At 52.7% G+C, this 16,055-nt stretch overlaps 1 protein-coding gene across 2 annotated transcripts; it reads right to left on the minus strand.

The window, feature by feature from the left end:
• Positions 1-584: 584 nt before the first annotated feature.
• On the minus strand, positions 585-14,379 carry KIF22 (kinesin family member 22). Of its 2 annotated transcripts, XM_044233028.1 has the most exons (14): positions 14,306-14,376; positions 8,104-8,299; positions 6,645-6,772; positions 6,402-6,556; positions 5,965-6,174; positions 5,653-5,883; positions 5,359-5,512; positions 5,113-5,248; positions 3,059-3,227; positions 2,363-2,531; positions 1,893-1,960; positions 974-1,186; positions 813-872; positions 585-725 (listed from the first exon to the last, which is right to left on the minus strand). In XM_044233028.1, exons 1-14 carry the CDS (start codon positions 14,361-14,363, stop codon positions 690-692), a joined length of 1,983 nt encoding a protein of 660 aa, XP_044088963.1. In that variant the 5' UTR covers positions 14,364-14,376; the 3' UTR covers positions 585-689. The 2 variants fall into 2 exon arrangements, with proteins under 2 accessions (XP_044088963.1, XP_044088962.1); XM_044233027.1 differs by having other exon boundaries at positions 585-872; positions 14,306-14,379.
• Positions 14,380-16,055: the final 1,676 nt, after the last annotated feature.

The following is a 16,055-nucleotide window of genomic DNA, read 5'->3' on the forward strand; positions in this document are numbered from 1 at the left end:
AGCGGGCGCGAGCGCGAGCGCGCGCGAGGCCAGCGGGAGGGGGGAGGTACGAGAGGGACTCTGGCGGGAGGAGGGACGGGGGAGCCACCCAGCAGCCCGAGTCGCCCCAAGCGCGAGACCCCTGAGACGGCCGCTGATTGGCTGACGATGGCGCAGGTGGTGGGCGCGCGGAAGACAGGGCGGCTTCTCTCTTTCCCCCCCTTCAAAGATTCCACCCCCCTCCTCTCTCCGCCAGCGGCCGTTATTTCGCGCGCACGCGCATAAAACCGCTGTCGTTGCTGAGCGGGAGAACAGGGGAGCGCGCGCCGGGGGTACGGATGGGGCGGGGCTAAACTTGAAGCGCGCGCCCGCCTAACGGTCGTCGGCCTCAGGCTTTCGCGTTACTTTTTTGTTTCCTTTCGGCCACCGTCCCTTCCCCCTCCCCACTCCAGCGGTTTATTTACAATCCGGCCCTGCTTCATTCCTGCCTGCTTTTCCCAAAGATGGCGCCGGAAGAAGTTCCGCGGAGGAGCTTGTGGCCCATCCCAAGGGCAATGATACCCCCCCGGCCCCGCCCCCGCAGTCCCAAGAATCAGGCTGAAACACCAGAGTAGAAACTGTATTTACATGACACGCAGTTATATGAGTATTTAAAAAACAAAACAAAAACATGGCACAGGAAGGAAAGGAGCTGGCAGTCAGGAGGGGCCTCAGCGCTGGCTCGCGGCGAGACCCAGGATGTTCGCCTGCAAGACAGGAGGGAAGGGGAGAGCAGCGTTAAAGCTGGGGACAGGGCACGGGCCGGAGAGGAGGGGGCCAAGCCGTGGGCTCACCTTCAGGAATGACTCCATCTGTTTCCCGGTTATGCCCTCCACGCGTTCCAGGTCCTCCACCTGGAGAGATGGCCGTGATGGGAAGGGGCTTCTCCCTTCCTGCCCCCCCACCACCACCACCACCCAAGTCCTTTCCAGGGCCATCCTCCCTGGGCCATTACCTGGCTGAAGGGGCCATGGAGCTCCCTCCAGCCCACGATGAGCTGGGCCTTCTTTTGGCCAATGCGCTGCAGGCTGCGCAGATCCCGGGCAGAGCCTTCATTCAGCAGATCTAATATTTTTTGGCGCCCATGAGCCAGTAGCTCCGGGCTGATCTGTAGCTCCCAGCAGTCCTCAGCCTTCTCCTCTGGCTCTGAAGCATCCAGGGACTCCAGCTATGAGACAGGGGGAGGTGAGTGACAGAAACAGAGTTTGCTATTCAGCCCATGGCAGCAAACTGCTTTAGACTCCTCTGCCAAAGATAGGAGCCTAACAGCAGCTATCTCCCCGCCCTCCCTAGCCTCTCTTTCCCTCAAGTGTCTGTCCACAAACCCTTCTCTCCAGTCACTCACTGGGCGGATTCTCATTTTGCCCAATTTGTGAAAGTGTGTTGTGAAGATCAAATGGGTTAAGGAACGTAAAGCATATAGTAAGCTCTTAAATCTGCCTCATCTCTAAGAACGAATAAGCTCTCGTTCATTCCTAGGAAGGCACACACAAGGTACTCAGTAAAGGACAGCCACGCCTCCACCCCATTCTCTCAGTTTTTAAGTAATTCTTCCAGTGTTGTTTCATTTCTTGAGTGCTTAGGTCACGTTTCCCCGGGTGGACTCTTCAGTTTGTGGAGTGGGACTCAGGCTACTGTACCTAGTAAGTGGCTGCTGAGGGTGAGAGGCACCAGCGAGAAAGGGAAGTAACAGGTGACTGATTCCCTCTCTGCTATTCACCGGAAATGCCCTGAGAGGTATCTCCACATTCCAAGGGTAAGCAACTTGCAAATAGCTGGTGTTTTAACTCCATGGCCAGTGCTCTTCCCCTTAGAGCTCACTACCCTTATATTTCTCCACTCCAGCTGCGGCTCCAGCTGCCGGCTGCACTCACCTTTCTCTTCCGGCCTTTCTTCTTCAGGATGTGGATCTCAGCACTTGGGGATGCTGCCTGCTCCTGAACTAAAGGCAAGAATTGTGACCCGGAATCATGGCAGAGGTTACTTTTTGCCCTCCCTTACTTGGGTCTTCTACTCCTGATTCCCCGGTTCCCCTCCAGCCCAAGTGAACCTCTTCTTTTGTGGTTCCCACAGAACTTTCCTCACACCTGTATCTGCCAGTAGTCTCGGCTTTTACTGCATGGTACTCAGTCATGGCCCGGTCAGTCGGCCCTGACTGTACTTACTGCCTGAGCACATAGCACCAGAGCCCGATTTCAGAGGGTCCTCACCACCACCCACTGCCTTCCCCAGGGTCGCAGTATGGTGGGAGTACACGAATGACATGATGAAAGCTGCTCTGAACACCTCCTACCTTTCCAGGATCTGTCATCGGGGCCCTCCTGGCCCCCACAGCCAAACTTACTCAGTTGTAAGGGCATCACCACAGCCTTTTTGAGGGGCTTTGCTACAGTGACTGCGCGGCGAGCAAGCGGTCGGAGCATTGTGGGAGACGAGTTCTCTTTATCCTTTGGGTCCACAGCCTCCTGGGCCAGAACCTTGGCTTCCAGTTCTTTTTGCTTCATCTTAAGCCTCTGTTGGAAAGGATCAGAGAGACATGTGACCCAGAACAAACTTTCGGGCCGCTTGAAGGAGGTGGGTTAGGCAAGTGAATGCAGGGTTCTGAGCCCCTTGCTGGCAGGGTGAGGACAAAGGAGAGACGCTACCAGGAGACAGCTGGAGCCCAGTATGATTAAGGGCTTTCTGGTGGTCAGGGATGCTCCAAAGCGGAACAGGACCCTTTGTGAAACATTGAAGGGAAAGGACTATTCAGGCAAAAAGTCCTAACTTAATTTGAACTGGGTTTTGGGAAATGACAAGGCCTAACATTAGCTCCTTTCGCCTGGATGTCCACCCCTCACCTCCTCAGAGCTGACCTCAGTTGTTTTTCAAAGTCCCACCACATTAAGGACATTCAAGCAGAAGCCGGGGACAAGGGGTTCCAGTGTTAGGCTAAAAACTAAATGCTGGTCCAGGCTTCTGCTGCCTTTCCCTGCCTGAAGATGCTCAGATGGCTTCTTAGGCCTGTAGGAATCACAACCCCCATATCCCTCACACTTACCTCAATCTCCAAATCCTTCTCCTCCATGGTCTTCATGAGCACCATCCGCTCTCGCCTTGGGGTGTTCAGCCCGTGGGTCCCCTGGCTCCCCTGGGAGCCCAGCAGACGGTCCAAGCTTAGGAGGCGCTCCAGCACCGCGGGGTCCATGCTACTTAGCTTCTGTAGGGGGCTGAGCAGACAAAGGTCACTCTGCACCCGGCCCGTCTCTCATCACGCTCTCCGTAGCAGCAGGATTCCCCTCATGATGCCTTCTACTGCTGTATTCCGGGGGTCCACACTCTGGTGTGAACTTGCTGGGCGACCCCGAGCAAGTCAACCAGACTCTCTAGGTGCACGGCTTCAGCAGGTGAATGCGGCTCCGTCACTACTTGCCCACGTCACCTCTCAGAGTGCCAGGAGATCTGACAGGAATAAGCGCTTTGTGCACACCCGAGTTCCAAGCCTTCAGGCTCCAAGACACTGCCCCACCCTGGCCTGCAGGCACTCCCTGTCATCACAGAAGGCAGAGACTGGGAGGTGACAGCAAGGATTGTGAATCAGTTTCTTTGAAAGAGCCAGAGCCGTTGGGGAAAGATTCACAGTGGAGGTCATCTTCAGCAGGGCTTTGAAAGCCACTGGGGACCAAATGCCAAGCCTTCTTCCCTTGGGCAGTAGGAAAGGCCTCTTGGAGCTGAGTCCTGACTTAATCTGAGCATGACAATGCCTAACATTTGCTCTTTCTGTCTAGAATTGTTTCTTTCCCAATTATCACTCAAAGTCAATTGGACACCACCTTTCCCATGAAACCCAACTTGACTATGTATCTTCCTTCCTGTACCGTGAAGCTCCTCAAGGACAGAGACTGCCCTGTTCCTTGGGCCCAAGGGTCTAGGAAGAGCAGGATCAGAAAATCTGGGTGAACACCAGAGGTCCTTCCTTCCTGGCTCTCACAGAAGCAGCAAGTCCTTCCTCATCGTACCCTGTCCTACCTACTCTGCATCATCTGATGTTCCCCTCTTCTCTCCTTTCCTGAAACCTGAGCCCCTGAGGTCAGGGTCTGACCAGGGCTGATGGGCCCCATCTCTGGGCTTACCCGGGGTACCTGTCTGGCAGAGACTTTGCCTGTTCACATGTAACACAAATCTGCAAGGATGTATGTTTCTCTGAATTTATGCACATAGGACACGGGACTGCTGACAGGTAGCCTGAGAGGACAAGATTGAGACGGGGTTCCCTGTATGCCATCCAGCCTCAACTGTAGTAGCTCCGCCACCCCACCCCTGCCACTCTAGGGAGGCAACTGCAGTCTTACTTTTGCTGGGTTTCTACCCAAACCCAAATAAAGCCTCTCTAAACTGTCTAAGTCTGAAGACTAGTGGACAGAGGTGACCTCAGGAGGTCAAGGATTAGTACCTACTCTGCCCCCAACTGCTCTGGTAGCCAGATAAAGCAAGCAAGACCCTAAACAGCAGTGACCTAAGGATTCGTGCATCCTGGACTATGCGGTGGGGCCATCAGAACCAGAGAGAGGCCACACACACACACACACACACACACACACAGAAGGGTCTAAGTTTAGAGACTTTGGATAGAGGTTAGAAGCAAAGTTAGGACAGCAATGGGTTCCTTTCAGAGTCATGGAGACACTGGACTCAAATGCGCAGACTGAGCGGTCTCAGGGAGAAAGAGCTCTTCATCTCTTTTCTCTTTGCTTTGCTCTTATCCTCTAGACATAAAAGGCCTGATCCAGATTACTCCTTGAGCCAGAAGTTCAAGTGCTCATCCTTGAAACAGCTGCTTCCAAATGTGAGGTTTTGCTGACTGCCTGAAGGGGTTGGAAAGTGGAAAGGGAGGGGCCGGGGAGCTCCAGGAGGAGGCCTCCTTCAGGCCCCTGACGGACCGCAGCACCAAGGCTAGAGACAGCTCGGCACTTCCAGTGAATTCAGCAGAGTAGGGCTTGGGGTGAATTCGAGGAGAGAGGAACAAGTTCACAGCACAAGGATCTGACTACTCTCTGCATCTAACCCACACGCGACAGCAAGGGGACATCCCCTAGGCCCCCAGCCTCTGCTCACCTGAGTTCCTGGGAGGCTGAGGCTGGAGCTGCTGGGGGCTCAGGACTCCCAGTCTCCTCTTCCTCAGGGCCACGGGCTCTCTTTGTCTCTGATGGGCCAAGCAGTTCTTTCTGGGACAGTTTAACGGGTGCCAAGACTAGGAAAGATGTGGGGCAGGTCAGCCTCTGTGCTGATGCTGGGCAGCTTCAGCACACCCTCCCGTTGTCCAGATCTGCCCTTCGCACTCTGGCCAACCCCAGTCCTCACCACGAAGCTGTAGACTCTCATTCGTAAAAGGCCGGTTGATCACCTCCTTGGACCTGGCAGCAAAGTTGAGCGCAGAGACTGTATCTAGGTAGAAGCGTCTCTCGGGGGCAATGTTGGCAATAAGGATGCTGTGGGCTGAGCCACCCAGAGAATCCTGAGGGACAGGGATTGGGCAGGATAGGCAGAGATCAGAAGCCCCACGTTTCCATTCCTTGACTGAAGTTCCCCAGCCCCCCAGCACACCTGAGAACCTTCTTCTCCAGCCCCTTGTCACCCCAAGATGGGTGGCCTGACCTGCAACAGGCGAGTCAGCTTGCTGTCTCGGTAAGGCACGCGAGGGAGGCCCTGGTTCAGCGCGTCCACCACCTTGCCCAGCACGAAGAGGGAGGAGTTGATGGCTCCGCTTTCCTTCAGCCGCAGACCCTTGTTACCTGTGCGCCGGTTGTCCTCGGAGCCGGCCAAGTCAATCAGGTAGAGTTTACCCTCCCGCTGGCGAAACGGGGCCAGACGCTCCCGCTGCTCCACCTGGGGTAAAGAGCAAGGGCCCCCAAACTTAGTTCACCCTCTAGGGGCTTCCCATGTCCTCCCCCTGTAACCGGGCCTCACCTTAACCAGGAGCACAGCGTGACTGCGGGAGGAGCGCTGGTTGAGCCGCGTGGCTCCCACGGTCCGATTTCTACTGGCCGGCAGGAAGTGCTGCTCAAACTCAGCAAAGCTAGTGATGGGCTTCTGCGTGAGGCCCGGAATCAGGATGTTTCCCCGACAGTCTTCTCGGATCACGAGGTCTCCCGATGCAGGGTCCAAGAGGTCTAATACCTGTTGGAGCAGGGAGAGGTAGGGCCAGTTCTCCAGACACAGGCTGCTTACTTCCTGGGCATCAGTACCCTCCTTCTGCTGGCCTGTCAGAGGTGTACCCCCTGCTAACCCAACCTCTGTCTCTCCAGGTCTCGCGTCGTTGCTAGGGCAGAGCTTCATTATCAAGAACCGGATCTTATTCTCTTTGACCTTTGTCTCTCCCCACACCAAGCAGAGTGGAGCCTCACCTTCTCCTGGTAGATCTCTAAGTAGGACATAGTGACAGAGAGCGCCCATGGCCGGCCCTCGCCGCCCTCCTCCCTCGTGAGCTGTAGGAGGTCCATGAGAGCCCGGGGAATCACTCCCGGTTGCTCGGGGCTGCCCAGCATTGTGTGCGTCTTCCCTGGGGAGAGAGAGGATTGCCGTGAGATCTTCCTCCCTGCTCTTGAGCCCTCTCAGACCCACAGCTGCTCTCTGCCTGGCTCCCTCACCTGCCCCCGTGGGCCCATAGGCAAGCACACTGGCATTCTGCCCTTCCAGCAAGTGCCTGAGGATGGGCTGCACTGATCCCGCGTAGATGTCCTGCTGAGAGCTCTTCTCCCCGTAGAAGGCATCAAACCTGCAGGCACGAAAGAAAGGGGGAATGACTGGAGGGTTCCATCCTGCCCCGGACTTAGAGGGCAATACTGGCCTCGGATTTAAGAGTCTCTGTCGCTTTTCTTACATAAAGACCCTAGAAAGCACCATTGAACACCTGTTGTGCCCCAGTCCCCGTACCAGTGTTAGGAATACAGAGATAAGTCTAACGTCCAGAACTCTGGGGAGTTCTGTAGTCTGGTGGGACAGAAAGAAACCCATACTTGGCTGTGATTCAGGAAGTGAAGAGGAGGACACATTAGAAGGAGTAACTGATTCTGCTTGAGGAAAGAGGAGTTTGCCAAAGAGAGAAGAGAAAGATATTCCAGGTTTCCAAAACAGCACGCAGACAAGGCATGGGGTGAAACGTCAGGGCTTCCTGATCTTTTTCCCCAAGACAGCACCCACGGCAAGGAGGATCTGTACATCAGAACGGAGCAGAGGGTGTTGCCGATGACAAGGTGAGACCCCCCCACACACCGGCAATCCATGCCCTGGACTCTGGAGAAGCGGGGGCTGAGGCCACAGCAGAGATGAGGTTTTAAGGGGGACTGTGTTGGGGGCATGAGGCTGAAAAGAAACAAGTCAAGTTGCCAAGGGGCTAGAATGAGGTTGTCAAACGTTTTCTAGGAGGAGCCAGAGAGTAAATATTTTCAGCTCCGTGAGCCATAGGATTCCCTTTGGCAGTGATTTACTGCCGTGGGGAAGCAGCCACAGACAGTATGTAAATGAACAACTGTTCCAATAAAGCTTTTATTACAAAAAAGACTCCCGGGCAGATTGGACCTGCAGGCCATAGTTTGCCACTCCCAGCCTCGAATGAACGAGGAGCCAAAGAGTCTGAACGTTCACTCGCCAGCAGAGTTTCAGCGTAGCGGTTGCGCCTGTGAGCGCTTTCCCCAAATCTGGGTGGTCTTCTCTCCTGCTGCCCAGCTGCAGCCTGCGTTGGCTGTGGCTGGTCTGTGCCCCCCGCCAAGCCCTTCCTACACCTCCCTGACCCTAGTCGGGGCTCCCCTGCTCACTGTCGCTACTCCTTCCCCTTCCCCTCTTTGGGCCCATTTCCCCCACCAGACTGTGAACAGTAATGGGTTTGGTTCAGCCCTCGGCCTTCCCCCAAGTATCCCCCAGAGGACCTGTCAGAGCAGGCACCCAGGAACGCGTCGGAAAGACCAGACGGAGGTATGAGGAACAAAGCTGGGCGGAGGAGGGAGCAAGGATCCTGAAGAAGCTTCTGAGAAACCGTGCGGGCAGTGTAATGTGAGCAGGCCTAGGAGAGAGGAGAGGGGCCGGAGGACAGAGTGGCCTGAATCTTACTGGTATTTGAGAGTCTCCTGGTGGTTCCTCCAGTTGGCAATCTCGAGGGAACAGCTGTCCAGGCCACGCACACAAGGGGGCTCCCCCGCTCCATCCGTCCCATCCACAAATGGCCGCAGCCGTACAGCCACCCTAACGCGAGCCGGAGGCGGGCGCCGGCCAGCCCCCACCTTGCTTAGCCGACAGCGACCAGCACCTAGAGGACAGAAGGGAAGCTTTTAGGCGTGAAATACGGCAGGAAAGAGTCTTGCAGGAAGAGCTGCTGGACACAGCTGAGCTCTGAAGGATGAACGGCAACTTCCCCGGAGATGGCCGGGAGCTGGGGGACAGAGATTCTCCGCCAGCCATGTCCCGTACTTAGCAAACATTAACATTTAGTAAGTGCCGACTACATGCCAGACATACTTTAATCTTCACCGTGTCGCTGAGGTAGGTTCTATTCGGGCCATTTTGCCCATGAAGAAGCCCACGGAGGGGCAGCGGCTCTTCTGAACACCGCAGTATGTCATGCCTAAGGCCTGTGCCCGTTACAACTGTGTCATGGCCCACATTTTGTCTTTTTGCTCCTCAAAAGAAGCAGAGCCTAAAAACAAAACAAAACCCCAGCATCCTGAGTAGATTAGAGACCTTCTTTACCTTGACAGAGGGGCAGGGAAGAGGGACTGGGGGTGGATGCTGAGGTCCTGGAGACACCACGGGAAGGCCCAAGGCCCCTAGTTCATTTCAGGGAAATTCTTTCCATCCTGGCTGTACTGTGGGTGGCGGCCCCGTCCTTCCTGGCTCTACAAGTAGGTCCAGTGGGGTGGAGACTGTCAGGTTTACAAAAATGACCCAGAAGATCTTGTTAAAATGCAGATTTCAGGCGGTGCCTGAGTGGCTCAGTCGGTTTAGCATCTGCCTGCAGCTCAGGTCATGATCTCAGGGTTCTGGGATCAAGTCCCAAATTGAGCTCCTTGCTCAACAGGGAGCCTGCTTCTCCTTCTGCCTGCCACTTTCCCTGCTTGTGCTCTTCTCTCTCACACACACAAATAAACAAATAAAAATCTTTAAATTTAAAAAAAAAAGCAGATTTTGCTTCAGTCTCTGGAATCCTGCTTGAGGTTTGCTTTTTGTTATTTTTTTTTTTTTTAAGATTCTGCATTTCTAACAAACTTCCAGGTGATGTGGATGCTGCTGGTGAAACATGCTTTGGGGTGCAAAGGTGTAGACCAGCATCGTCTGGGATTGTCGTAAAGATTAAAAGAGTTGGGGCGCCTGGGGGGCTCAGTTGTTAAGCGTCTGCCTTCAGCTCAGGTCATGATCCCCAGGTACTGCGATCAAGCCCCATGTCAGGCTCCCTGCTCTATGGGAAGCCTGCTTCTCCCTCTCCCACTTCCCCTGTTTATGTTCCCTCTCTCTCTGTCTCTCTCTCTGTCAAATAAATAAATAAAATCTTAAAAAAGAAAAAAAAATAAAAGAGTTGACATTAGCCCCCACCCAAACCATCAATGAAATGCCTGACTTTCTGTGCTTCTATTTCCCACCTGAGGTTTATAACATATAATTATATTTAAGTGTATATAAACATAAAACTTAATGACAGTTTTTCTCTTGATGGGGATTATGTGGGTTTCTTTTTTATGTTACACAGTTCTGTAATGCTGTAATGTTTGCATTAAAATAAATAACACTGTGGACATCTTCATTTCAGAGAAATAAGGTTTAGAGGCAGCCCCTAGTCTCTTTTGTCCCAGCTCAGGGTGCAAAAGGCATTAACACGCAATCCTTCCCTAGTGTAAGCTTTCTGTTTGGTTTGCTTCCAATTATTAAATCTAAGTCACTAAGAAAAAGATTATGAATATTTTATCAGAAAACACAAGATAAAACTTTGATAAAAAAGCCTGTTTGATTTGGGCACCTAGGGGGGCTCAGTGGGCTGAGCCTCTGCCTTTGGCTCAGGTCATGATCTCAGGGTCCTGGGATCAAGCCCTACGTCAGGCTCCCTGCTCTATGGGAAGCCTGCTTCTCCCTCTCCCACTCCCTGTGCTTGTGTTCCCTCTCTTGCGCTCTCTCTGTCAAATAAATAAATAAAATCTTAAAAAAAATTTTTTTAACAACAATCCTCTTTATTTTCGTAAAGACTGAATGAGCTGAAAATATCTTATGAGGAAAATATTTCTTTGTTTTATGTTAGAGGATACCACACTATAGTTCACAGCTAACAGTAGAATTCTTTTTTTGTTGTTGTTTTAAAGATTTATTTATTCATTTGAGAGAGACAGAGTGAGAGAATAAGTGAGCAAGAGGGAGAGAGAAAAAAAATCTCAAAGACTAAGCACAGGGCCCGAAGCAGGACTTGATCCACAACCACCAGATCATGACTTGAGCAGAAACCCAAGAACTGAGACACAACCAAGTGTTAGGTTGCCCTAACAGCAGAATTCCAACCTAGATCTCTTGGCCTCCAAAAATACGCTTTCGGTGCTGATGCCATCTAGCCTGTTACATACGACCTGGGGAAGTTCTTGGCGGCTCTGACTCTCCTTTTTGCAGGTGGTCGCAGCTGGTTGTCAGGGCCTCGTATAAGGCACGAGGCTGGTATCGGGGCCAGCACAGAAACAGCACGACTAAAAGGTGCACAGACGACCCTGCTGAGAATCTTCCACACAGTAAGCATCCCCATAAGCAGATGGCCTACAAGAAGTGGGCCTCTGCTTCTTCACCTGACGAACGAAGCCAGGGATTCCACGTTATGGCTTACAAGGCACTTGGGCATCTAGTTTTCCTTTGATCCTCATGAACCCTGAGTCAGTAGCCAGTCAGTAGAAACCTGTGGATTACCCATGCAGATGAGAAAATTAAGGTGCAAAGAGGTTCACTGACTTGTCAAAAATGCGTGCAGGGCCTTCTCCTTGTCTATCTTCCCCAGGGTTCTTGGAAGAACAGAGAAAGGGCAGATATAGAAGCATTTACGGAAGTTTTTTTGTTTTTGTTTTTTTAAAGATTTTATTTATTTATTTGACAGACAAAGATCACAAGTAGGCAGAGAGGCAGGCAGAGAGGAGGAAGCAGGCTCCCCGCTGAGCAGAGAGCCCGATGCCGGGCTCCATCCAAGGACCGGGGACCATGACCTGAGCCAAAGGCAGAGGTTTTAATCCACTGAGCCACCAAGGTGCCCCGCATTTACAGAAGTTTAAAGGGAAGGGGAAGTCTGTGGTGATGTAGAAAGAGCACAGACGTGGGTCAGACAAGTGAATTTAATTTCCAGCTCTAACACTTATTAGATTGTGACCTTGGGCAAATGACTTAACATCCATGTGCCCTGGTTTCTTTGTCTGTAAAATGGGGTGAGGTGGGCCTTGCAAAGGCTTAATGAGAATGAAAAGAAGTAACATGTAAACTAGCCTACAGTGAGTAGGTTCATTACTCCAGGCAGGACGGCCTGCATTCAAACCCCAGCTCTACCACTTAAAACTAACTGAATAAACTGGAGGAAGTGATGGTCTATTCCTGTGCCTCAATTTCCACACCTCTAAAATGGGAATAAACGAAAATCCGTACTCACTGGGTTGTTAAGGCGGTAAATAAGGTAATTGATGTAAAAGTGCCCAGAATAACATTCGGCACATCGGTAAATCTCAGTAAGTGTTTTATTTTATTTTGTATTCATCTTTCACTTTCCAAATGTGGAAGCCTCAGTATAGAGGTCAGGTAATTTGCCTATGGCCAACAGCTACCTTGTGACAGAGCTTCCAATGAAGGTCTAACTCCAAAGTTCATTATATGGGCCCCCAGTCCTCCTCGGCCCCCTCCCGTATGGAACCCCATAGGCCTTGGAGTCAAGTGACAAGTTCTACCTACCAGCTGTGTGACCTTGGGAAGGCTTCTTAACCTCTCTGAACTTCAGTATCTACCCTCATAAGACTGTAAGAAGCCGCAGAAAGAATGCACACAGGATGTCTGGCTCAGTGGCCGGCAGCAGGCACTCAGTATAACGTTAGCTGTTGGTCTTACCCTCCTTCACTCTCGTTGCTCACTCCGCCAGGCAGCACCGGCTCACGTGTGCCCTCACCGTCCTGCAGGGTCGTCAATGACCTCCTTACCTGCTAAATCCAGTAGACATGCCTGACCCTCATCCCATTTGACTTCCCAGCAAGATCCAACACCCTTGATCTGCTTTCCCTTGAGAAATAGACTTTCCCCTCAGTTTCCAGGCCCGAGAACGGAGGGAAACAGCTCTCTGCTCTCCCCATCTAAGTTTCCACCAATCTTAAATGTTTTTTCCTAGGCTCCTTCTACCATCTCTCTAGCACAGGGTTGCTCAATTTGGGAACTATGACTTTGGGCTGGACAATTCTTTGTAATAAGGTGTTCCTGTGTGTTGTAGGACGTTTAGCACACATATGCTGAACACATGACAGTGGCATTCCATGGGCCACCCCCCTCATAACAACCAAAGAAAGTCCCCAGATGTCACAAATGTCCCCACAGGGAACAACACTGCCCCTCGTTGAGAACTGCTACTCGGATTCATTTCATGGGTATGGTCCCAGGCTTTCTTGGCTTCAATTACTGTCTTAAAGCTGATGACTCCTAATCCCTACAGAGCAAGCGAAGGCAGACGCCCAACCGACTCAGCCACCCAGGGGTCCCTAACTCTTCCTTTACTGATGAGAAAACTAAGCCACAGACATCGTCTGTCATTGGCCTCTTTATACATCATAAATAAGAAATCACTTTAAAAAAAAAAAAAAATCACTTGAGGGGGTGCCTGGGTGGCTCAGTCATCCATCGGCCTTCAGCTCAGGTCTGAACCTTGGGTCCTGGGATAGAGCCCCACATCAGGCTCCCTGCTCAGCGGGGAGCCGGCTTCTCCCTCTCTCTCTGCCTGCCGCTCCCCCTGCTTGTGCTGTCAAATAAATAAATAAAGTCTTAAAAAAAAAATATCACTTGGTGTTCTTTTCATCCAGCCAAGGCCTAGTAAACTACCATCGAACCTTCGAACCCGCTTCCAGTATCACTTCCTTAAATCAAACCCTCCCAGAGTATCCAAGGGTTTACTTACTTCAGATTTTGTACTCTCTGTAGCAGTTTATACACATCTGTCATGGCTTTCCATGATACTATGTATGGATCTGATTATCTATTGAACAGATTGACAGCTCGTCTGGGAAAGGGTCAATATTCTCTCAAGCACTTTTATGATATTTGCTATGCAGCAGACACAGGGAGTCTTGAAAAGGTGAGGGGCGGTGGCCTTCAAAAGCAACAACGTCAGATGCTCGGCATCAGGGTTAAGAGGCTCTAGAGTGGGTCTGCCTGAGTGCAGATTCAGACCCCAATATTCACTAGTCGCGTCAACTCTGAGCAAGCTATTTAACCCATCGATGTCTCCGTCTCCTCCTCTGTAGAACAGGGACAGTAACAACCAAGCCCCTCATAGTACTGTGTGACGATTAAATGCTTCATCACCGTAAAGTGCTCCCAACTGTGCCTGGGACCTAGCAAGGGCTCACCATGCGTCGGACATTCTGCCAAAAAGCTTGGTTTCTCCGCAGGGCCTGACCAACACAGGACACTCCCATCAGCGACTGCGGTGCCCGCCATAATCACTGACCAGAGCTCAGTGTCCAGGAAGCGAGCAGAGACGTATGTAAACAAACGCATACAGGATTGCGCGTGTCCCAGCAGCCTCTTCGACCCTAAGACAGCACGGACCGCCAGGGCTCGAGGGGGCGGAGGCAGTCCCTTACTGCCCTGCTGCGTGACCTCAGCCCACCTCGCGCTGTCAACGACCACCCAGCCGCGGCGAGTCTGAAGCCCCGCCAGCCTCCTCCGCCCCCAGGGATCTCCCCTCGCCCAACAGCGCGTCCCACACAGAAGCCTTCCCGCAGGAGGCGCACCCAGCTCCTTTCTTGTGGTGCTTACGGTTAAGTGTCAGCCTCTTCAGCTCACAGCGGACAAGTGCGCGAGGCTCCAACAAAGCTCTAGTGTCGGGCTCGGCCCTTAGCACGGCGCACTGACCCGCGCGTAGAGCTGGAAACCGCGAGCAGGCAAGAGCCAGGGGCTGACCCGCTCCGACGGCCGCACGGCCGCTCTCCCCACCCCTCCCCTGCGCCGTTCCGGCCTCTCCCCGACGACCCGCGGAGCCGGGACCAGACTCCGTCGCGTTCCCCCACCGGGCTCCAGGCTTCGGCGTCCCGCCCAGGCCGGGCTCGCGTACCTGAGATCGCCGAAGCCATGTCGCGTCGCCTCAGCTGCCCCATACCCCCCGCGTCCATTCCGCTCCCTCCGTTGGCCCGCCTCTCCCGTTCGAATTTCCCGGTGCCCCGCCCCCTGTCCGGGGCTCCACCAATCACGCCTACTCGCCGCCGGAAGTCCCTGTTGGAGGCGCTCAGCTATTCCGCCCTCTAGGGTTCGCCTCCGGGACCTGCAAGAAAACGTTTCCGCGGGCGGAGGACGCATGCGCGCAGGTTGGCCGTGGAAGGCACCGCGGCGCGGCGGCTTGGACTCGGGCGCGGGAGGCCGGCGGTGGGAGGAGCTGCTGGGCGCGGCGGGGCACTGGGCTCCCGGTAGCTTCTGGCTTTCGGGTCTCCAGGCATAAATATGCGTGAGTGTAGACGGGCCGCCTCGTGTTTCCCGCTCAGCCGTGTATTTTGGTACGAATCAAGCACGATCGAAGGCGCTCCATCGACTTAACCCCAAAGTTCCCTGCATGGAATTCAGTTTTCGCTATATTGGTGGCAGAAGGGGCGATTATATGAAAAAGGAAGAGGGAAACACGGATTATTCTAAGTGAGCTTCATTTTCTGATGTTTCTTGCCTCGGGCTGTTTCGCGCCCTGTGGGGTGGAGGGGGGTCTTTTTTGTGGATTCCGGGACTTGAACTCAGGGCCTGTCAACGGTACTTCACCTTCTGGTCACTTCTGTCACTGCTTGAGGTCTGGACCACGCTCTCTGCATGTGGACACTCACCTCTGGCTGAGCCCAGATACGCCAGGGGACTTTTGTGTCCGCTTAGGTCAGAGCTGAGCGCAGGAGGCCGGCGCAGAGGTTACTTTGTAACTCAGCACACTGAGTGAGAGTTAAAGACGCGTGCGATCTTTTAGCTTGTCCTTTTCACCACGGTTCCACCCACCCGACGTCCTGGGGTTCACGGGTCTGCGGAGTAGCTACCTGTTCCTTCTGGAAGCTTAACCAGAGATGAATATCCATCTTTGAGCTCCTGGTAGGGTGCTGGCTTAGAGATAGGTCCAACCTATTAAAAAAAAAAAAAAAGTAAGAGACGCCTGGGTTAAATCTTAAAAAAAAAAAAAAAAAAAAAGAGACGCCTGTGTGGCTCAGTCTGTTAAGCGGAGCCCTTGGGCTGGGGTCATGATCCCCGTATCCTGGAATCGAGTCCCATATCAGGCTCCTTGCTGGGCGGCGAGCCTGCTTCTCCCGCTGCCTCTGCCTGCCACTCTGCCTGCCTGTGCGTGCTCTCTCTCCCTCTCTCTCTCTCTGACAAATAAATAAAAATGAAATCTTAAAAAAAAAAAAGTGTTAGACCAGTGGTTCCCAAGTTTTTTGGCCTTGGAATCCTTTTATATTCTTAAAAAACAGGGCACCAGGGGTGGCTGATTGGCCCAGTCGGCCGACATGCATCTCTTGATCTCGAGATTACTTAAAAAATAATTTATAGATTTTTTTATTTTTTTATTTTTTTTTAAATATTTTATTTATTTATTTGACAGGCAGAGATTACAAGTAGGCTGAGAGGCAGGCAGAGAGAGAGAAGGAGGAAGCAGGCTCCCCTCTGAGCAGAGAGCCCGATGTGGGGCTTGATCCCACGACCCTGGGACCATGACCTGAGCCGAAGTCAGAGGCCTTAACCCACTGAGCCACCCAGGCGCCCCTATAGATTTTTTTTAAAAGATTTTATTTATTTATTTGACAGACAGAGATCACAAGTAGGCAGAGAGGCAGCAGGGGTGG

This window comes from Neovison vison, chromosome 14 (genome assembly GCF_020171115.1).
Source record: "Neovison vison isolate M4711 chromosome 14, ASM_NN_V1, whole genome shotgun sequence".
NCBI lineage: Eukaryota > Metazoa > Chordata > Mammalia > Carnivora > Mustelidae > Neogale > Neogale vison.